The sequence below is a fragment of the Hetaerina americana genome, unplaced genomic scaffold (assembly GCF_022747635.1).
Source record: "Hetaerina americana unplaced genomic scaffold, ioHetAmer1.1.p SCAF_8, whole genome shotgun sequence".
Taxonomy (NCBI): Eukaryota; Metazoa; Arthropoda; class Insecta; order Odonata; family Calopterygidae; genus Hetaerina; species Hetaerina americana.
In genome coordinates this window covers 22,204,323-22,226,902 of record NW_027287427.1, presented here as the reverse complement: position 1 = coordinate 22,226,902, position 22,580 = coordinate 22,204,323, and the positions used below count along the sequence as shown (strand labels likewise).

General features: G+C 35.9%; 2 protein-coding genes across 3 annotated transcripts in view; both read left to right on the top strand.

The window, feature by feature from the left end:
- Positions 1 to 5,994: 5,994 nt before the first annotated feature.
- On the top strand, positions 5,995 to 9,603 carry LOC139697759 (nucleosome assembly protein 1-like 1-B). Of its 2 annotated transcripts, XM_071596595.1 has the most exons (10): positions 5,995 to 6,136; positions 6,235 to 6,306; positions 6,757 to 6,909; positions 6,984 to 7,133; positions 7,211 to 7,347; positions 7,467 to 7,623; positions 7,705 to 7,842; positions 7,915 to 8,062; positions 8,129 to 8,248; positions 9,096 to 9,603. In XM_071596595.1, exons 3-10 carry the CDS (start codon positions 6,763 to 6,765, stop codon positions 9,242 to 9,244), a joined length of 1,146 nt encoding a protein of 381 aa, XP_071452696.1. In that variant the 5' UTR covers positions 5,995 to 6,136; positions 6,235 to 6,306; positions 6,757 to 6,762; the 3' UTR covers positions 9,245 to 9,603. The 2 variants fall into 2 exon arrangements, with proteins under 2 accessions (XP_071452696.1, XP_071452697.1); XM_071596596.1 differs by lacking the exons at positions 5,995 to 6,136; positions 6,235 to 6,306 and adding an exon at positions 6,363 to 6,618.
- A 319-nt stretch (positions 9,604 to 9,922) lies between these two features.
- Positions 9,923 to 22,580, top strand: part of Tmem131 (Transmembrane protein 131) — a 75,817-nt gene continuing 63,159 nt past the window's right edge. Inside the window, exons 1-6 of the mRNA XM_071597116.1 lie at positions 9,923 to 10,027; positions 10,643 to 10,707; positions 10,797 to 10,819; positions 14,699 to 14,779; positions 19,555 to 19,678; positions 22,065 to 22,178. Coding sequence (XP_071453217.1) covers positions 9,934 to 10,027; positions 10,643 to 10,707; positions 10,797 to 10,819; positions 14,699 to 14,779; positions 19,555 to 19,678; positions 22,065 to 22,178 — 501 coding nt within the window. The 5' untranslated portion in view covers positions 9,923 to 9,933. The remainder of the gene's footprint in view (positions 10,028 to 10,642; positions 10,708 to 10,796; positions 10,820 to 14,698; positions 14,780 to 19,554; positions 19,679 to 22,064; positions 22,179 to 22,580) is intronic.

The following is a 22,580-nucleotide window of genomic DNA, read 5'->3' as shown; positions in this document are numbered from 1 at the left end:
ATGCCATGATGGATAGCATAGAGAAAATGAGTCCTGGTAACTATGGGCTTGTGCCCAATTTGTTGTGTGTCATGCCCAGCAATAGGGGAGGTTAGGCTTCTGCAGTTGTCATCTCACAAAATGCTTGGAAAGCAACATCAGCAGTATGAAAGATGAAGAAAATAACTGAAATAATTGGAATAGCAACTAGGAATGGCAGGACAATGTGAAGGACTGGAAAATTAGAGAAAATAAAGCTAGGGGTGGAAGGAGGAAATAATGATGTTTTAAGGATGTGGGAGATTAAAGGGAAGGATAGAGGGGATTGAGACAGAACCAACAAACTTGGTCATTGTTCGGGTGTCCAAGTTCTGTCCCAAGAGTAGTAAAACTGAGGTCATAAAAAAAAACATATTTCCAGACTTGATACATCCACTCATAAGTCTCCGAAGTAGTACCCTTGTGTGTCCACCCACCACTGCCAGTGGCTTTTCCTCTCGTATACTTTCTGGAAGGCAGTGAGCAGTGCTGCTGATGTCACGTTGTTTAGTATTTGTTTGGCAGCCATCAATAGTGTACATTTTCAGTGAATTTGTGAAAATGGAGAAAATTGGTCATTGGTATGTGATACGATACTTTTATTTGAATGGCCTCAGCCCAACCAATATAAAAGCTGAACTGGATTTTCTACTCTGGATGAGTCTGCTCTAACAGTAAAATATTGGGTAGCAGAGTTTAAACGAGGCCGTAGTAGCTGTAAAGACAAGCATCACATTGGTCAACCAAATGAGGTGTGACTCCAGAAACGGTGAAGAAAATCTACTAAGTGATACTGGATGATCGTCAACTGAAAATGCACGCGCTAGCAGATATATAGGCATTTCAAAAAGAGCGGTTTATCATATATTAACTGAAAATTTGGATATAAGAAAGCTGTGTGCAAGCTGGTTGCCACGTTTGCTCACACTGGAGCAAAACCAGTGCCGTGAAGATGTTTCAATTGAATGTTTAGCAAAGTTTCACCGCAACTAGGGGAATTTATGTGCCGTTTCATAACCATGGATGAAACATGGGTTCATTGCTTCACACCAGGGACAAAAGAACAATCAAAACAATGGATTCAAACTGCAGAATCAGCTTCAAAGAAGGTGAAGAACCGTTTCATCTGCATGCAAGGTCATGGCGTTGGTTTTTTGGCATGCCTGTGGGATAATTTTCATTGACTATCTTGAAAAAGGAAAAACTATCAACGGCGAGTATTATGTGAACTTATTGCAACTTTTGAGCGAAGAAATCAAGCAAAAGCAGCTGCATTTGGCTAAGAAGAAAGTGTTGTTTCATCAAGACAATGCACCAGCTCACAAAGTTGTTATTGCAATGGCCAAAATTCATGAATTAAAGTTTGAATTGCTACCTCATGCACCCTATTCGCCAGATTTAGACCCCTCGGATTGTTTTCTGTTTGCAAACTTGAAAAAATGGCTCAGTTGTCAAATATTTTCCAACCATGAAGAAGTGATGTCGGCAGTTAATGGTTATTTTGAGGAGCAAGACCTTTCTTGTTATAAAAAGGATATGGAACTTATTGAACATTGCTGGGAATAGTGCGTTGAGCAGAAAGGAGACTATGTTGAAAAATAAATGCACATTTTACCAAAATTTTTGTGTTTTATTTGTTGGGTCAGATACTTCGGTGACCACCCTTATACATTCCTCCAAGCAATCATAGGGAGGAAGAAATCAATACGGTATATGATCAGTTTAGAGGATAGAATTTCCCACTTAGAAACATTTGATAATGATTTGTGATTAAAATTTGACGCTAGGGGAAGGCAGAGATGATAGACTATGGGTTAGGGACAAGGAATGGCAGCAGGGAGAAACCAATTGAGTTCTGCAGAAGGGGGGTTTTCCGGAAAGAGAAACATCAAAATAGGAGGGTAAAAACTGGAGCAGGTGCTACAGTTAACACATTTCAGAAGTTTTTTAGACCAAATTCGTCAAAGTAGTCTGGATGTAAGGAGAAGAACTGCATTAGGCAAAGAAACTTTTGCAAGGAGAGAATTGATGACATGTGACATCAGGCTGTTTAGAGGATGGTCGTGAATACTTTGATATGGAGTATAGATATGTACAAGATGGCATGGGAACATGCTCATTGTAGTGGGATGATGGTCGTAGATTGGAGGCTTTCGAATTGTGTGTGTGGAGAAATATGAAGAAGGTGAAATGGACAGAATGGAAAATAAATGAGGAAGTGCCAGGTATGGTAGGGGATTATTGGGAGAAATCTGAAGGAAGATTAGAAGAGGGATGCTGAGCATTTTGATTAACAATAGGATGTTGAAGGCTGTGATAGTGGGCAGAAAGTTAGGCAGGAATAGGTTAGGGATGATGGATTGAATGAAGGGAGGAAGGAAGTATTCAGAGATGAAAAGGGGCATGTTTTATAGTAGAATATTGGGTTGTGTTTTGCTATTATGTTGGCCAAAGTGTTTTCATTTTGCTTGTGTCATCCTTCTGTGAGAAGCTTTGCCTGGAATGGGTTAAATTTCCTCAAATTAACAGGAGAGGGAGGTGGGCACATAATAAATCTTTATAAAATTCTCAGTCAAATTTATTATGAACTATTGACAAGGAAATTAATGGTACTTTCTTGTAGATTCAGGCCAATAATAGGTTTTCTGGGGTAGTGGGGGTGATTTCTGCATGTTTGTCGCTGAGGTTTCTTTGACTCATGAAGAGGCAAAAATAAATCAGTAGGAGTCATTCTTTAAATGTGCAAATGGTAAGTGATATAACAAAGCAGGACTTATAATAATAGCTGACAATTCTAATTGACATGGTTATATTCCTGGACAATTTTATATGTACATGGTAACCTTAATCACCTGGTGATACCTTACAAGTAATTGTTATATGTTTTGTTTCCAGAATGAGGGTGATGATCATTATTTGTTATGCCGGTACTGTGCATGCAATATTATGAGTTTGTGCGGATATCTTTGTGTACATTGAGCTGTTGTTAGCATAGAAAGGTAAAGGTCTCCCATGTCAACCATAATATATTGATATTAACTTATCTATCATAAACTGTAAAAGCCTTTCCTTGAATGGAATATGTAATGCTTTCTTTTTATGTGTAAATACATCACATTGGGTGAAAACTAATTGAAAGTGAAATCTAAATATTACAAATTATATTACAATAACTGTATAGGATCCATACTAAAAAGAAAGACTCGTACTTTTCCACAGCTTTTATTATACAGTACAACGCGTTTCACCGACTTGCGGCATCATCAGGTACAAATTTGCAAAACAGACAGAGCAAGAATATATACCCTCAGGACAGAGTGGGGGCTGGGAGGGTGGGAAGGGCCTGAGAGGGGTGGGGGCTCTCAGGTGCGTTGATGGGTTGTTTTGACCATTTCCAGGCTAGGTTCTCGGAGAGGAGTGGGGAGGGGTATGGGAACAATTGCTCATTACAAAGTGTCGTGTTGGGGTTTACCAAGTCCCTTCTTATCTCTAATTGCTCGAGAGCGTCCATTTTTAATCCTTTTGGGAGCGGGTGTAATATCTCTGGCACAAAGTCACTGCTGTGGTCGAATTCTAGTAAATGCTTGGCGAAGAGAGAGTTGTTATTTTGATTTTTGTGACACCTTGTCTCGTAACTTGATATTCCTGCCGGTCTGACCGACATAAACGCTGTTGCAATCCTCGCATTTCAGTTTATAAATGCCTGATTTGAGAAGGCTATCCTGGGTCTCTTTTCCATTAGCTAGAAGTTTGGAGAGGGTTATGGGTGGGTAGAAGGCTGCTTTGAGTGAGGTGGGTAGGCAGTTGGAAATCCTATATGAAAGATCTCCCAGAAATGGGATCGAGCACCACTTAAAATCTTTAGATACTGCGGGCTGTGATACGAAAATGCTTTTTATGGCCATTGCTTTTTGTTTTTTCCGTAGTAATGTGTCAACTAGTTTGGGGTTGTAACCATTGTTGGTAGCTATATTAGTGATATTCAGGAGTTCAATGTTGAAGTTTTTGGGGGAAAGGGGGATATGTAGTATGTGTGTCTTCGCCAAGCATTTACTAGAATTCGACCACAGCAGTGACTTTGTCCCAGAGATATTACACCCACTCCCAAAAGGATTAAAAATGGACGCTCTCGAGCAATTAGAGATAAGAAGGGACTTGGTAAACCCCAACACGACACTTTGTAATGAGCAATTGTTCCCATACCCCTCCCCACTCCTCTCCGAGAACCTAGCCTGGAAATGGTCAAAACAACCCATCAACGCACCTGAGAGCCCCCACCCCTCTCAGGCCCTTCCCACCCTCCCAGCCCCCACTCTGTCCTGAGGTTATATATTCTTGCTCTGTCTGTTTTGCAAATTTGTACCTGATGATACCGCAAGTCGGTGAAACGCGTTGTACCGTATAATAAAAGCTGTGGAAAAGTACGAGTCTTTCTTTTTAGTATGGATATTAAATACTTCAACGAAGTGAAGCCTGAAACAAAAATATAAACAGTATAGGAATTTAAGAAATGTAATAAAATGCAAAACTCATTTTTTAACAAAAAAGAAATATGTGTACTTATTGGTGGTGCAAATTTTGAGTCCTCTCTCACCATAAATTAAACTCATTGCTGTGCATTTGCCCTGTATATTTATTGCAGTAAACTACTAGTAGAAACTAATTTTTCATGCTAAGTATATGATATTATGGGTAACATAATTGAAGTGATCTGAACTGCCAATTAAAATTAATATTTTAATCTTGATGGCCTGTATAACTCTTGTTTTTACTGAACTGAATTGAGCCAACTCACTACGTAGCTTCTTGATTATAGTGGCAGCAGATCCAACTCATTTGATCAAGTTTTCACTTGGATAGTCTTAGCCAGAGCTACTGTAACTAAGTTCACAGCACACAATACCTGTGATTTAGCATTCACTTGTTTCAGAAGTTGCTGTTGCTATTCAACTGCTGGGGCAGAGCTGCAATTTTTTAAGATTGCCTGTCCCACATCATTGGCGATGTAAGCCAATGGAATACAACTAATGCCTTCTAAACTAATTTCTACATTACCTACAGCAAATTTTATTAAATCTACATCATTACTACCTTCCTTTGTACTGGAAGACTGTGATCTAAGGGATTTGAGCTCCTTAAATGACTTAAAAATAATTCATTTACGATAGAACTTTTCAATGCAGCTACAAAGTCTGTTGATTTTGGATTTTTGTTTAATCTGCAATTGCTCTTTATCGACCCAAACAGGTGCTCAGGAGTGTATTATTTGAGTGATTTTGAAGTGCAGGCTCTTGGAGCAAAATCCATTTTAATTTTCCCTGATAATTTTATCCCCCAGATTTGTGGCTCATTCCATATATGAAGGAGGCCTAAAATATTTTTTTCTCTGTCATCTGGTGGCTTTGATTGGATCTATTTCTTACAGCTTAACTCCTTTTTAGCTAAAAATCATAATTTGAAGAGGAGCATTGCTCTCTCTTGAATACTGTACTCCAAACCTTGGGTATCCAAAGATGACCTGAAAGATCTGAAATTATCTTAAAACTGTTTAATAAACCCACGGTACTTTCTTGTGCCTGGAGTAGCTGCAGCCAAATTGAATATATAGGACTAAAGTTCACGTTAGTAAATTTTCATCGAAAACATGCTTCCCATGAAGAAATTAAAATAGTTGACTTACCTCTCTCTTTATCAACAGCCGATTCATGTAACACACCGTCCCTTCCCTTACTATCACACCTCGGAAACATGAACTTCCAATTCACTTTCTCAGCCATAGTTCCATTCATGGGGTATATAGTAAACATGTGGAAGAATATGTATATGTATTTCACATGGTCTCGGTTATAAATGGATTGAGAAAGGCGGGGTAAATGAGAAGTGAGTTATTTTCCCGTCCAGATAGCGTTCATGTCTCTATCGGCGACCATGCGCCACAAAGAGAAGTGTGCGAAATTGGCGTAACCCAGAACCAGAGTTCCCAATCCTCCGCGCTTTCGTTCGGGCGATTTGAACCCTGAACGCTCATTAATCTCAACTTTTGACCGCGGAAGCTTTCGGCACTGTCTTCTCGGCGGTTAGGTTAATCTTAATTTTATAAGTTGTTAACTTTTTATCGGTAGGTTAATTAATCTTCTTTTTATGTTGATAATTAAACTTTTATTGTGAACCCAAAATGGAGGTAGAGTACTCCATGACGTAATTTTCATTCTTCAGTCGCAGACGTTCGTCCACCGCCATCTTTTCCAGTCTAGCCTAGAGCGGTAAAAGGTTCTCGACGCCTCGAAGGTAAGTGCACTTAGACGTACTGTCACTCATGTGACGACTCGGCCATTAGTTTATCTCTGTAAAGTTTTTACTTAATTAAGAGTAGAATTGAAGGTACCCTGCGCAGCATATATCCGTGTAGGATAAGTGTTTCGCTCCCCATGTGCTTTGTGGCCAGACAATTGACGTCGTAATTTTGTTTTTCCGTGAAAATCAATCCAATTCCCCCCCGTTGAGTCGTATTATGTCTTTCACACGAAAAATATTTGTTTCTAATGGAAACGTTTTTATAATGCAAGCGGACTAAATTGCCGTGTGGGAAACTTGTAAAAGGTGCATACACAAAACGTCAAAATTCATCAATGACCTTTTTTGTATAATTTTTGACGGCAGACTTGAATTTATGAGGGCACGTATTGCAGTTCAATAAACATGTCTTAATTAACACACTTATTCTCTCTATACTGTTAGTTTACCATGGCTAATCCCGAACGCACTGCCAATACCAGTGGGAATGTTGAGTCGAAAGATAAAGAGGAGGAAGTGGAAACTGGTAACAATGAGCACGATGACAGCAGTTCCGATGAATCTGGATCCCTTAAATTTAATCCTCGTAGTTCAGAGGTCTGCAAACATTATTAAAGTTATTTGCCAGTATCTGTCGAAAGATTTTGGAAGTAATATATGTTGTTTTTCAGCTAACCTACCCACCTTCAGTTAAACGGCGAATCAAAGCTCTAAAGAGACTACAGTTCGAGTCGGTGAAAATTGAATCTAAGTTTCATGCGGAAGTCCATGCACTGGAATGCAAATACTTCAAAAATCATTATCAACCGTTATTAGACTTGGTAAGAATTGCCTTATTATAGAAAATCATTTATGTATTGTAGAACAGAATTTAATTGTCCTTGGCGTACCCTTTCAGCGTAGTAAAATCACTAGTGGAGATTATGAACCAAATGACGATGAGTGTGAGTGGTCATCGGATGACGACGACGAGAAGGTGTGCTCGGATATACGTAAGGTTAAAATTACAGATGAGTCGGAGCCAAAGGAAAATGAGTAAGTTCTTTCCACTTTAACGTGTATTTCCTAATAAAAAATGTATGTAGTGGCGATTGTTCTTGTGGTGAGATGTAAATCTGTTTTAAATGTATTAATACATTTGTTTTACACTTTAGGACCCAGAAAAATGATGGCGTGAAGGGAATTCCTGATTTCTGGCTTACCATTTTTAAAACCGTGGGCATGCTGGCTGAGCTGGTTCAGGAGCATGATGAACCTATTTTAAAGCATCTTGTGGATGTGAAAGTTCAGTTCTTGGAGTCAAACCCTATGGTATAATGCTGCTTGTTCTGCGTTAATGGTTTTTTGTTTGGTACCCATGCGAAATTTCACCCTGTTACTCTCTTTTTTTAGGGATTTATTCTAGAGTTCCACTTTAGTCCTAATGAGTACTTCACTAACTCTGTTCTAACTAAGGAATATGAAATGAGTTGTGATCCAGATGGGTCAGATCCATTTAGTTTTGAAGGACCAGAGATATACAAATGCAAGGTAAGTGCTCATTGTACAAGTTCGTGAATTTCCAAGTGGAAGTCCATTTTTTTGACCCTGTATTTATTTCAGGGGTGCACGATCGATTGGAAGAAAGGAAAAAATGTAACTCTCAAGGTCATTAAGAAGAAGCAGAAACATAAATCTTGTGGATCATTGAGAACTGTTATAAAAACTGTGCAAAATGATTCATTTTTCAACTTTTTTAACCCCCCTACTGGTTAGTGTCTCAGTGTGAGTGAAACTTTGTGGTACTTGACATGAACTAATGTTGTTATTTTTTTAGTTCCTGAAGGTCGAGAAGGCGAGGTTGATAGAGAGGTCCAAGCATTACTTACCTATGATTTTGAAGTAGGCCACTACATTAGAGAGAGTATAGTCCCTCATGCTGTCCTTTATTTTACCGGTAAGTAATGCCGCAATTTATAGTATGTCATTCTTTGGAATGAGTTGACCCAGACCCAATTTTACATATGCAAGTCTGAATTAACCATAATTATAGGTGCATTTCATTATATTCTTTGGAAAATCTCCTTGTGTGTTGGCTCATTCAATTCCATCGACTTGCTTTAAGTGCTTTAAGCTGAACTGAAAACTTTTATTAGGTTTTTAAAACTGGCCAGGGGTTCAAATAGCTTCCACAAAGATTGGTTAGCAGTTATTGATGAAACTGTTTATGAAAGTGTTCTGTTGGTTATTGAAAAGACTAAATTGATAATATTAAACTGCTTGATTGATGGTTGTATATTTATTGTGTAATGTTAAATAAATGCCACAGTTCTTGAAATTATTGGTGTATCCACATTAGCACCAAAAGCTCTCATCGGTAGAAAACTTAAATATCTGTGGAATGATTTGATCCTGCTCACTTGGCTTCATCTGTAAAATTTTTAAGAAATAAAGTTGTGTTGGTACACTTCGAGGTGCTTTGATATATTTTAAGCATGATTCAGAATGCCTAAGAATCTTGAGGTTCAACAGGGTGCCATTGTTTCCATTGCATCCAACTTTTGCCAGCTATCCATTAATTGCTACATCCCAAACCTGCCTTCTTATAGATTACACCTCTGGGTGTTAGGCATTTTTAGTGAACTACTGTCTAAAGTTGGGTAGTTGTCATGCCAGAAATACATATAAAGTGGGCATAATCTCTCCTCAGAGTTAGACATTAATTTTCTAGTCTTGTCAATCAATTTTAGTTCAGTTTTGTTATGCAGGTTCTGTGGTCTTCATAATGTGATATTTACTTACAGGTGAGGCCCTTGGCGAGGAAGAATATGAAGGCGAAGATGATAATGAGGGTGAAGATTCTAATGATGATGATGAACCTGAGCATACTTCTTCCAAGGTGTCAACTGGTGCAGCAAAAAATGCAAATCCAGCTGATTGTACACAACAGTAAATTGACTGTTGATAGATCAAGTTCACAAACCTATTTGGCAGCCAGAGACTCGAGTTCATCGGAGTTGGTTGAATTGTTTTTAAGGTCTAGCGAAGTCCTTTTTTATAAGAAAATTGTATGAAGAAAAGTGCTTGAAGCCTGGAGGAAGAAGTATGGGAAATTATCAAAATATTTTAAAAATTCCCCTGCTTTCCCCTTAGGATGAAAATTGAATGCCTTTGTTAAAATGTTTTCATTTGTGTTAACACTCATTGGATGTAAATTCCTCAGCCGAATATTTTATGCTAGTGTTTAAGAATTGTTTTAACATCCCTGCTTCTTGAAAATTTGGGTACTGTTAATAAAGATGAATTCTTGAATTTTCTTGTATTATTTGACTACCATAATTTTCCTTTTAATGTAAACCGAAGCAATTAAAATATTATTAATTAGTTTGGTAGTTCAACTGCTGGTAGTGGTGCAATAGTTAACAATACTTGATGATTTGGCAAGTTAACGAGATAGCTAAAAAAAGTTATAATTGTTTTGTTACGCACGGAGCGGAATCTCACTACGAATTGGCGCCAACGTACTTTCGATGAAATGAGGGAGCCACTTTGGCGCCAAATGCCTATCGATGTATATCGTAATGCGATACGTAGTCTGAAAGAACGATATATCTGTGTTATTGTCGCACAATGGAAATAAGGATGGGTGAAATTGTTGGACTGAGTATTATATTAATATTAATTTTGTTTGAAATGGTGTCGAAAACGCAAATGTTTATTCACGGAAATAGTCAAGGTACCATGGTATTTTTTACTTCCAAACTTAATGGGTATTTCATGTTAGCGCATAGCCCTTTAAATTCGTCATCCCTTACGGATGCCCTTTGAGGATGACATTTAATTGCATGTTGTGCTTTAAAAATTACGATAATGATTTTTCAGGAATGTAGCATAATGTGCATTTGTCGTGTACCACCCTGGCTCGGTTTTTCTCCTTCGCAATATGTCCTATACGCTTCTGCTATGAAAAATTGTCATGTGGGTTGTGGGCTATTTCTATACATTCGTTGTGATCGAATGATTTGGATAGCTATGTTATAAGTAGCAGAGTTGCGATATATGTGTAACAATTGCGAAATTCCTTCATTGCCAACGGAGCTAGAAACTCAGTAAATGCTGAATTTCGAGCAGCAATTTTTCTGCAGCATCGGCAGTCGGTCACCATGGTTTTCAATTTCGATAACGGAATTTGAACTCAATAACAATGCCAAAATATATATTGTATATAATGCCGATGTTCGATATATTTCCCTATTGCTTTTTTTACCACAGTTGTCAGTTCATAGCTACCCTTGAATCCAATAACATTTCGTCTGGATTTGTAAACTTTGATATTCTTGGTCTCTTTCAGGTTTTATGCCAACAAACAATGAAGTTCGGTATATAGTGGATGGTATGCCCGTCTCCATGCACAAAGTAAGGAGTTGTATTCATTGCCATTAATCTTGGGTTGACTGTAACTTGGGAGGGAGCAAATGATGATTTGGTTCTTTGTTTATTTGCAGGATGTTCCCACACCGGGTGGGCGGTGAGAACCATTCCTATATCTTTTATTATTTTGCCGATATGATGATGTTTTTTTGCAACTAATGATGGAATTCCTGGTAAAGTAGTTGTTTTCCCCTGGAAAAAGTTTTCCAATGGTTTGGAACGGGTATGTGTAATGCATAAGCATCCTGCTATGGGGTTGAAAGAGTTCGGGTTTTTCATTTTTGAGCTTGTTCTATCGCAGCTATAGAAATCCTGCTCTTCTTAAATATTATATAATCTGAGTTTTAAATCTGGTTAAAATGTTTTCAATTAATCCGTGCTTGTAATTTTAAAATCTTAGGGTAAATAAATACTTAAGGGAGGTTTTTCTGGAAGGTAAGGGTTAAATTTTATGAAATATAGCTGGAGTTCTTTAAGTCCTGCCAAGACCCTTGAGTATGCAATTTCTTTTGACTGTAGTGATTGATTTGGAAAGTAAATTCAGTCGGTGGTCTGATATCTGTTGTACCAATCTGTCGATGGCAGTGGGTAATATTTTTAATGCACTTTTAAAACAGGTTAAGTGTTTACTTAAGTCATTTCTGTTTTGTTATATTGGTATGTATTAGATTCTCCATGAAACTTGATTTTGTGCTAAGAAAGTCAATTTTTCCTTGAACTCTCCCCTTATGTTACTCTTTTACATAGATACATACTTATATTGATCCTGAAAAGTTTGTTGGGAAATTCGCCCTACTTTTTTCATTGATAATAAGTCCTTTATTTCACTGAGCTATTGACTGCATTGCAGGAAAAGGGTCTGGCCCTATTACCCTGATGTGTGAATTTATATGCCATTGGGCTTAGTATTGGGTGAACACTACCCTTACCTACCAAACCAACCTTTGGGTTGATTACTGTGTTTATGCTTTATTGTATTCATTAAATTAATACAAGCATGAAATGATTAATTGTTGTGGGGGAGAAATTGTAGGGCAAGTTTATGCAGTAACCGTGTATTGTAACTAAATTTTCATTGATGAAGTATGACAGAGTTTGTTTACCAGGCGCAAATGCCTATCCTTTTAAAAAATTCAAGAATTTAATCTACCTGCATAACTGTGTAGTGTGATATGCTTATCTAATCAATCTTAAGGTTGTTGGCTTGTCTTGGCCGCAAGGTTAGAAATGGCTTGTGCTTGGTAATGTATGTAATTGGTCCAGATCATAAAACAAGTATTTATGGTTTCCATTTAAAGTGTTATTTAAGTATGTATGAGCAATGGGCTGTAAACAGTGGTTCTTTAGACATATTTGAACTGGCTTCACTCAGGGGGATGATGCTAATGTAGGGTTTGACGATTTTTTAATTTTCCTTGAGTGTATTAAGTGTATTTAGTTGACTGGTATTGATTCAAATTGGTCATTGTTGATTTATTTAGCTGAAAGTGTCAAAACTTCAGTCATATTATGGCTCTCTTATGAATGTGGGTCAGGAGGAGGGTTCCTTAACAAAACCTAAAAGTGAATCGGCCTCAACTTAGTGCTAGTGAAAAATATCCTTTTAGTTAACAAAATGATTGTGCATTTTGCTTTGCTGTACTATTGGAAAATATTGGGAGAGTAAATGACAATCCCAACTCACTCTGGTTTTACAGAGGATAAACAATTAACTGTTGAATCAGTCTGGGACAAAATTGGTGAATTAATTCTTAACTGAATGGACAAAAGTAACATTCACAATTTATTTGAAAGTGTGTTCAATGATGATGGGGAAAATTCAAGGAAAAATCTCAACATAACAAGTGAAAGTATGAGTCTTGTACTCATAGGTGAATAAATAAAAAAAATCTAATAGACATATTTTTATCGAGGTATATAATTTGTGTGTGCTCTTTTGCAAATGGGTAGACAATTTGGGCAAGAGGAAAGTGTGAGAGCTTTTAGTGTTCTTTCTTACTTTTTCTTGATAATAAGATGGGTCTGGGAGAATTGTAATGCTGGAAAACTTAGAACAAACAAACTAGGCTTCATTATTTAGTGACTAAAGTCTGAGAAGAATCTCACATAAGAGTGGTGTGATGCATGAGAAGAAGTGTATTGAGGACTGGCATCACCCATAACCTGCATTCTTTCAGAAATATTCATGCTGTAGATGTGTGGAGGCTTTGGTTTCAGGTGGTGATTTACTGCTAAGAGTATTAATAGGTGGAATCATGAGAATACTCAAGAGGAAAAGGGTTCTCAAATTAATGTTTGAAAAATTTACAAAAGAGTTAGAAATGAGTGTAGAAACATGGTCCTTTTTCCCACTAGCGAATTGCCATTGGGTGATGTCCTTGAGGCCCAAGCTATCGGATGGAGTGAAAGTTGCCTCAGTGTGTGTGGCAGTGCCTGATGGGGGAACTTTGGGCCTAGTAAGAAAATTAATTGAGAGTCAACGGAGAATGATGCTGACATACCCACGTTTTCATTTAGGAGGGGTTATTGTTTTTAAAGCTCTCCATTTGCCATTGGAATCCACTTTTCTCTCCTTCATTTCATTGGTACCATTATAGACATTCAACTTAATTTTTCTGTGCACAGGAGATGCCTTTCTATTATAGAAACTTCCTTTCAAATATTTTCTGGAAAAATTCCAAGTATATTGACCTCATCTGGCTTGACATGAGTCATGTGACATTATCTTGAATGATATTTTTCAAATAGCATGGATTTTTAAATTATGAAAAATGTCATTCAAGGGCGGGATAACATGAAGATATTTTTTATTGGAATCAAGTCACAAGTAAGACTCGAGTAATGGCAAACATATTATTAATAGCTTATACAGATTAATCATCAAGAATAAAATAATGAAAAAATATAATGTCAAATTAGGTTAATAATATTCATGAAAATGGAGTGAAGTTGAAGGTGGTGGATTTCATAACAAAATCAGTTTTTGAATAATTTTATGACAAAAAATTCTTGGCTTGCCATTTTGTGGTATATTTGAGAGACATTTATTATTCAAATTGGAGAGACTCGTGAGATTACACAAATTGAGTCAGAGGCTCATGCTGTATGTGTAAATAATTGTCTATGCAATTGGCTCTCTGAATATTTTTATGTTAGTATAACTCAAGTACCTATATATTGCTATTTTTCTAAGGTACTTCAAGGGGAAACGTTCAATTTTGTTTATTGGCTATCTTATTGTCAATCACAATGACTTCTCTGCTGCTGACATTCTTGTTTAAGTGTATTATTTCTGTGAAATAGTACATTGATATTTTTCAGCATGTTAGTTTCATTTTCCAGGTAATCCAAGTTCCTTTAGTTTAGGGGCCACGATCAGTATCTTGTGATTATAAAAGAATTTCTGATCAGGATAGTGTACTTGATATATTTTCAAGCTTTCTGGCATGCATCAAAATTTTATGTTACACACCTGATATTACAATGAGTGTATCAATTTGTAGTTATCATTTCTGATGCATACCATCAATACTCAATAGCACATGTCCAATGAAAAGTAATTGTTGGGAATGCTGTGTTGGAATGGAAATATTCCCTAAGAATTCTGGAAAACTCAAAGAATTTCTCAATAGCTGGAGAGCTCTGATTTAGTTAACGACATTCACAATGTTTAATGGAGGATTATCACCTTCGTACAGACTTCAATCTGGATGCATATTGTGGAAGGGCTTGTGCATTCAGATCCTCTACAACTTGAATAGCAGGGGCATTCATTTTTGCTCACACCACTTATGTTATAATATTTGTACATATTTCCTGATGATAATTGTTATGCTATAAAGTTTGTGCATGTTATCGGATTGTGAAAACTCTAAAAGTCGGTCAATTTGGAACATAAACAAAAATTAAGCTCCTTAGCATTTTCCCTTACATCACTTGGGAATTTGATTACAAAACTATATTTTATTTCTTGCAGGGCTCCAATTGAAGATAGTGCATATTACCGGTCCAGATCAAACATGAAATTTGAACCATCATTACTGGATTTTAAAGAAAGGTATGTATTTCATTTTTACTTATTTCATTGAAGTTACTTTAATACCTTTTCTTAAATTATTTTCACTAGAGAATCTAGATTTTTTAAATATTGCCTTACGAATTGGTTTTTCCAATGGATTTTGCTTGTAGAAATAGGATTTTCATAATTTTGTCAATTTGAAATGATTGTTTTTGCTATTTGGTTGCCTCTGGTGGTTTGTGTGCCCTAAAGGATCCTGATAAGCTCTGGCTTGTCATCAGGTTCCCCAGGGGCTGAACCACCAGAGTTGGTGTGACATTCCATGTCCAAAGTGAGACTCAAACACCTTTTTGTGAGCAGGCGAGCATGTTTGCATGCCTGATCCACCTGGCTGTTCCAAATTAACTCTGGTGGATAAAAGTCAACTTAGCTAGTGATGTAGTTACTGCTCTTCACTGTATTTCAAATCAATCATGTGCAGACCAGTCCATATTTCCATGCATCCTGTGATTAAAAAACATTTTTTTAAATTGTAGCCAGCATAGAGTCAGAGAAGTTGTCTTTATGACTTTGCAGGATGCAGGAATTTATCTTGGAGCGATATCAAATGTTTAGATTCAGTAGTTGTGTTGGTGGTATGAAATACTGGGATACTGGCCCGAACTAAGGGCCTGGGTTCGATTCCCAGGAATGTATCTGCACCACTTCAGCTTCACCCAAGCTATATGATTTTTATGGTTATCAGATCTTCCTGGGAAACCAAGGGCAGAACAGGGAAAGGAGCCAGCCCTCATACCCTGATGTGTGTGACTTGGATACTCTGTCGAGCTTGAGGTGAACTCTATCCTCACCTCATCAAACCCCTAACTTTGATTTGGCTCCTGTGGCTTGGTTTGCCAGATGTTTTCTGATTTGCCTTGCCAGTGAATTTTCATAATTATCAGTAATTTTGGTAAAAAGGTGAAATAAATAGAAGGAATACCATTGAATTGTATTTTGTGACAGTTTCTTGGATATTTCCACAGAGCAGATGAAAAATGCCATGGTAATGGTTACACAAGTACAAATCGAGATGAAGCATGGACAAAATCCATGCAATTCAGGATAAGCAACTCAGCAAGCATTATTTGGATGAGGTTTTTAATTTTGCCTGAATAGTACTTCATTTGTCACCAGTAACACTCCAGAACACACTATGAGGAAATGGATGCATGTTGACTCCACCTATGGTCCACTCAATCTCTCAATGGAAATGGGAACTCTTTGAGTTGCTCTCTTGCTAATGACTTGAATGATATAATTCAGGCATGTGCCCTCTCTCCACGATTAACTTTTTAATTAATGCCCTATTTACATTTTTATTAGTGTCTGCTCAGCGAGCAGTTAGTATAGCAATTAATCTCATCAAGACATGAGGGTGCATGCATTTAAAAGATTATGGAGAAAAACTAGATGTTTTTGTGTAATGCAAAGTTTTTTTCTATTTAATGGAAGATATTAGCAGCAATCCTACAGCCATTCTCTGTTAAAACTAATCTTATCGGATATATTGATAGTGTTGGAAATCTTTCCATGGCAAATTTCACTTTTTATACAATGTTTTATTAGTTCTGCAATGTTGATATTTTGTCTATTATAAGTAGCAATCATCAATTAAATATCATGTTTGTTTCAAATGGCGTACACTGATCAATTATTCACTGTGAAATTAGAAGTATGTACAATTAAAATTTTATGAGTAAATGATACATTTTGGAGAGGATAAACTCAATTTGCCTGCAGGAATTAGCCAAAATCTAATCCTCCTTTGGCCCCTTTAAATTTATTGTGGTCTAGTTAGTTAGATAATAAATGTACCCTCTGAATTAGAAGCTGTGGGACGGAATGTCATCTTGAAGACTTCAGTTTTTTAGATTCTCAGGTGATGGTTTTGGCAATGAAAAACCTAAAGATAGGTCAAATAGGATCAAGATCACCAGGATCAGGTTAGCCTTCGGGCCATCAGAAACATGCCTAGGCAAAAATACAAGTACTTGTTTTATTATTAATGCTGCCTGAAGCACATTATCATGTGTTTGTATTATCAGCATTCTGTATATGGGTAAGATATTCTCTCTGAATGGGTATAGTGCCTAAGTAATTAATGTCCATTTCTCTTTATTATATTGTCTTTATTACGCTAGCAATTTAAAACTCTTGGGGCTGTGATTCAATTTTTTATGGCAACAGTTGAAACTTAGCCAGCTTATCTGAAAATCGGCAAGAGCTGTGATAATACTGTCTCTATATAATTTTAAATGGCTCATTAGGTTTTGAGAGTGTTTTTAATGGGAATAACATTTTCATTTCACAAACTTCTAGGTTATAATAATGTCACTATTTATGGGAAAATTGATCCCGTCCTCCAATATAGATTAAGGGATGTATAACTTCAATGGCACAATAACACTATGGCAAAATTATAAAATGGGCATGTGCTAGAATCTAAAGTAAACTTTATTGAAGTTTTAAGGAGAAGATTTATTGCTGCATAAATAATGGCCACCAATGTTAACTTTAAAATTTGTTAGTAAGTTAGGGTAGCATTCTCAAGCCCTCTACAATTTGTGAAGCTCATTCACTCAGTGTTATTCCTATTTTAGGATCTTATATTTTTCCTTTGCCTTCTGTAGTTTTCCAATAAGCAATGGTACACCAAAACTTTTATAACCTAGACTCAATTGTTCGTGTTTAGAGATAAACTCATGAAGAAATTATGAATTCACTCCATGGCAGTAGTTATTAAGATGTAAGCCATTGGTGAAAGAATTCAGAATCAGTCTCTCTCAGTCTTTCACAGACTTGCTGAAAATATTAAAGCTTTGATGCATAGGCATTTTTCAGCTGGCGTTACTGAAGAAAAATGTGGCCCTTGAATTTTCAAAGAGGAGTATTTTCAAAAGAATTTGAAAAGCTTGGATTCTGATTTATTAAGGCAGTTAATCTCACCCTATTTGTGTTTGATTCCTAACCTTTCTCTATCCGAATATTTTCCTTCTCTACCATCTTCTCTTCAAGGTATTATCAACTTTTAATGCATTAGTTTTCAAATTTCTACATTAAGTAAAGCCCAGATAACCCAACACTCACTCTGGCTGTACATAGATCAAGGAGAACAGGGATTGTATCATCATCCCTTCCCTCAACATTCACATTTTCTATAACCTCCTCAATTTTTCCTAAGGGGCCTTGGGCTCCATTCGAACTAGTTTTGTACTGATTTATGCGCCTGATCATGATGCCCTATGTGGAAACTGGTTGATGGATAATAAAACTGGAAAGTACATTGGTCTTTATTCCCTTATCATCCTTCCACATAGTCAGACCAGAAATGTGAAGTTATTAGTTACTTATGTTGCTTCTTTCAGTTTTCTTGATGAGTTATTTAGTAAGGTGGCTGCAGTTCAATTAGTGAAGCGTTTTGCCTGAAACCTCTATGTTCAGTACCTGAGCAATGTTTCATTAGTTATTCTTTATTTTTATCAGTATTGACATTTGTTGATCATGGAATTTTTTATTGATTGAATTATGCCTTTCTCCATGTATGACCAAATTTAGTCATATCTGGAGCTTTTTTGAAGTTTGATATTTTGTCCACATTTGAGAGAGAATCCTCAGAAGGAAAGTTTTCCTCTTCAGTCTTGAAGTTACATTACAAGAACTGAGAAACTTCTCAAACTATTCAATTACACTGTGGAATTCGAAAGCCACTTAAGCCACCTTAATGTTATATGAATTCCAAAGAATAATGAGACACTTAGTTCTGCCAAGAAATTTTATTCCTCATCCCTGAGCTAGGTTTCAACAATTTTTTTCATCACCAGGTCATCATTTTTGATATCAAACATTTGTTGGAAACTAGAAAGTGGAAGTCGAAAATTTCTTGATGAAACTATGCATCCTCTTTTTATTTTTCCCATTTAGAGATGATCCATCAAGTCAAGGCTCAATTAGTTTGTTTCATGATATAAATTGATGTATGCACTCATCAAAAATCTCACTCACTCAGAACTTACTCATGTTAAATGAAGTAATCAAGATTTGCTAATGTCATTGCACCTTTGCATTCTAATTTCTCTTTCGTATGCAAAGTGGATGTCAATTTCTGCAGAAAGTGAATTGTGTATAACTGAAACCTCAGATGCTAGTTCAGTAAACCAAGGCTTTGACTGATATCTAATTGCCTTATATCATAATTCCACAAAACTTTAATGGTAGTTCTTTTATGATCCACAATATAGGCCATTAAAAGAGGTGGGACTAGTTTTCATTTTAGGTCATATTTCTATGCATAATATAATTAAAATCAGTTATTAAATCTGGAGTGAATGTTAGTCAGCCTTGGAATATTATTTTTAATGAATGTAACCTGTCAAATTTGATATGTTGAAGAGAAATCTGGGGCACACCACTTCACACTAAAATTCGATTGACTGATTGTCTCAGGCTTTGTCCCACCTACCTACCACTCCTGTCACCGACGAATCAGTGGCCAACGTGGCTTAGGGAGATGGGATGGTCCAGGACGGATGGACAGTCGGCCACATTCTCGTGTGTGGAGATGTATTGCCTATTCACATTCTGTGACAATTCCTTTATTAAGCATATACACTAATTTTTTATTTCATGGGTGAATGTTAACAAGCCTTTCACTTAAGACAGGGCTACACAACAGAGGTATTGTTACAATGCACTATAATGTCTGTTTAATCCCATATTCATGCAAAAATTTGTTAATATTCTGTATTGATTTTTCATATTTGTTCTCTTTTCAGGCATCTGGGAGTGCCTCATAGTGAAAAAGTAACTCTAATAAATATGAACAGTAATAAAGCAATTCATATGTCATCAATATCTGGAAACACAGTTCATTTCCATTGTTCTTTTTTTGAGGACAAGGTAATGTACGATTGATCTATTTTATCAAATCCATGCTTTATAGAGTTATCCGTAGTATAATTTATTTACATTATAAAATGCATGATACCAGTATACGGCAACTTCATTTAAAAGTATGCTTCTGAAAGTTTTATAGAAGTATCAATATAGGGATTTATTTGCAAGTGGTCAATGTTTAATGTTAATAACCTATTGAAGTGAAATTATTGACTTTTTAATTCCACACACTTTATTAAAAAACCTGATGATGATGTTCAACATCGAAACCTGGGTTGTGTTTTTAAATAGTAAGTGTGAAAGTACAGAGTCAATAATTTCTATTCAATATGCTATGCGAATTCCATAAAGTTATGCCAGAGACAGCAAATGTTTTATAACCTTATGTTTATGCCTATTATAACTTTTTGATTTTTTTATTAGGGTAGCATTTAAAATGTACAATGTGTGAAACAGTTAATTTTTTTGGTTATATCTAGTCACTCATAATGCTACAGTAAAAATGTTAACATGCAGTAGCTGCACGATTTAAAAGATTAAAGTAAACTTTATGGTTGAAAAGTAAAATATTGTTTTTTAACAAAATTGACCAAACTGTAATTATTATGGATGAGATTTAAATAGTTTCACATACCAGATTAATAACTATTAGCTATTTAACAAATATTAGAAAAACTACATAAAACTTAGTTTAAATATATTATTTATTTGGCATTTGCACATTAATTGGCCACAGTTATTATAAAAAATCATCTATTTATTTTTTAAATATTCAGTCAAGAGTCTGCGCCTGAGTATAAATTCCTAACAAAATGTTAATAATATGATTTTAATCCCTGATACTTTTCGTAGAACCAACGTTGACTGTACAGCTATGCTTCCCAGTGAGCGTAATCCCCTCATATCTTCCATGGCATACCTGTACATATCATCAATTCTTGTTGTCATAAAAAATTAGATTTAGCGTTTGAATGTGTCAACATTTTACATGCCTACCTGAAATGGAAGGCCTAATTTTTACAAAGAATTATAATTTGGATTGTCCTGTAACTCTTATTTTGAGAAAGACATTTGCCAGTTGATCATAGAAAAGAATCAAGACTTGGTGGTGTATTGCCCAATCATGCGTAATAGATATTCTGGTTGCTTGATTATTTTTCTGGTAACCTCATATCATACTGTTTCTGATTGAGAATCACCAGTCCCAGCCACCTGTAAAAGTCTCCGCTCTGAGGGAATTGCTGCTGGATTGATTATATGCCATTTTATATGCATTTATAGCATCTTTCTTCATTTTAAGTTAGACTGAAATCCAGCTCTTGCAGTCCAATAGCGTACCTTATCATTTTAGTTTTTATCCTTCTATAAATAGAATTTTCTGCACTTCTTTTACAATTGGCATATCTGAAGGGCGAGCCTGGTGTAATTTGGAGGCAGGCCTTATATTGCGTATTGCACGGGATTTAAAATTCCTTAAAATACTGTTTGCCTATGCTCACAAATCATTCACACCATGTCACTTCAATTAAACCATGAAACCACCTGACTCAGAATCCCATAAAATTTGCCTATTGAAGCTATAACCCTTATTGAGGAATAAAATTATGAAATTTTTGCCCCCTACATGTGGTAATTTCTAAAGTATGGGTGTTTAAAGTTTAGGTAAAATCCCATTTATACCACAAAATGCAGTTTTAGGTCATTTTGTATTTCCATCAAAACTTTACTTAAGTTGAATGACAAATTCTTAATTTTTTTTCCATTTGAAAGCGTTGAATGCAGATCTCAGAATTGTCTTTCCTTTTCCTACCAGTGTATTATTATACCAAATAAATTAATTTCTGCAAAAATGTAGAAATGCATGTTTCAGTTTACTGCATATACTCAAAGAGGCCATGGTGGTTGAAATTGACAATAATGCTTTTGATTACCCTCAAAGATTCTTTTAGGCTTTTGGAAAAAATGTTGATATTCATTAAAAATGCAGGAGTTAGTGGCAATTTCATGCACCAGAAATTCCAAATTTAATTCATGTGAGGAAATCATTAATTAAAAGAATTAAGAAACATCACATAGTTTTAGAACATGCTATAATTGACAGAAATTGTAAGAATACCCCTCAATGTTGACCGAATGATGATTTGTGAGAAGCTGCCAGGTGTTTTAAGGAATTATATGGTGGTCGGTCTATAAGTGGAGAATTTAACATTCCTTACAATGCTTTAATGACTGGCCTGCAAATCAGACAACTCTTCAGTTATGCTAAGTTCCTCCTCATTCCCTCCACTGTATTATTAGATTGGAAAATAAAAATGTGCCAGTGATAAGAGTAGTGAGTGAGAAGAGATTCTTTCACTTCAAGTCAGCTAATTTATATCTTCTTTTTTAGGTTGTCCCTCCATTAGGTAACACTACATTTAATGTAGTCTTTCTTGGAAGAGAGGAGGGGAAAATCCAAAGCACACTTTTTATTCACACTTCAGAAGGTAGTTTTAAGTACCAGGTAAGTGAAAAATGTATTTATTTGAAACCTAATGTCAATTGAGCTTTCATGATATTTTATTTTTCTAATATAATTTCACATATTCAGTTTTTTTCCATTTTTTATTGTGTAATCCTCATACATGAGCCTTTGTTGGTTAACATTTAATTCTTTCTATACTAAGTATTTATGGGACTACTATTAGTGAGGAAAAATAATGAAGGCTCTGAATTTAATGACCTGTTATTGTATGAATAGTAAACCATAATTAATCATCCATTAATTACTCAGATAAGGCCTGCAATACATTTCACAAATCAAGGGTGACAATATTTATTGTTGTGTCCGTTGACTTAATTTTACTTCCAGCAGTATTAATAATGTTTTCTTCATTATGCCTTGTTGGCAGAATGGCATATCATT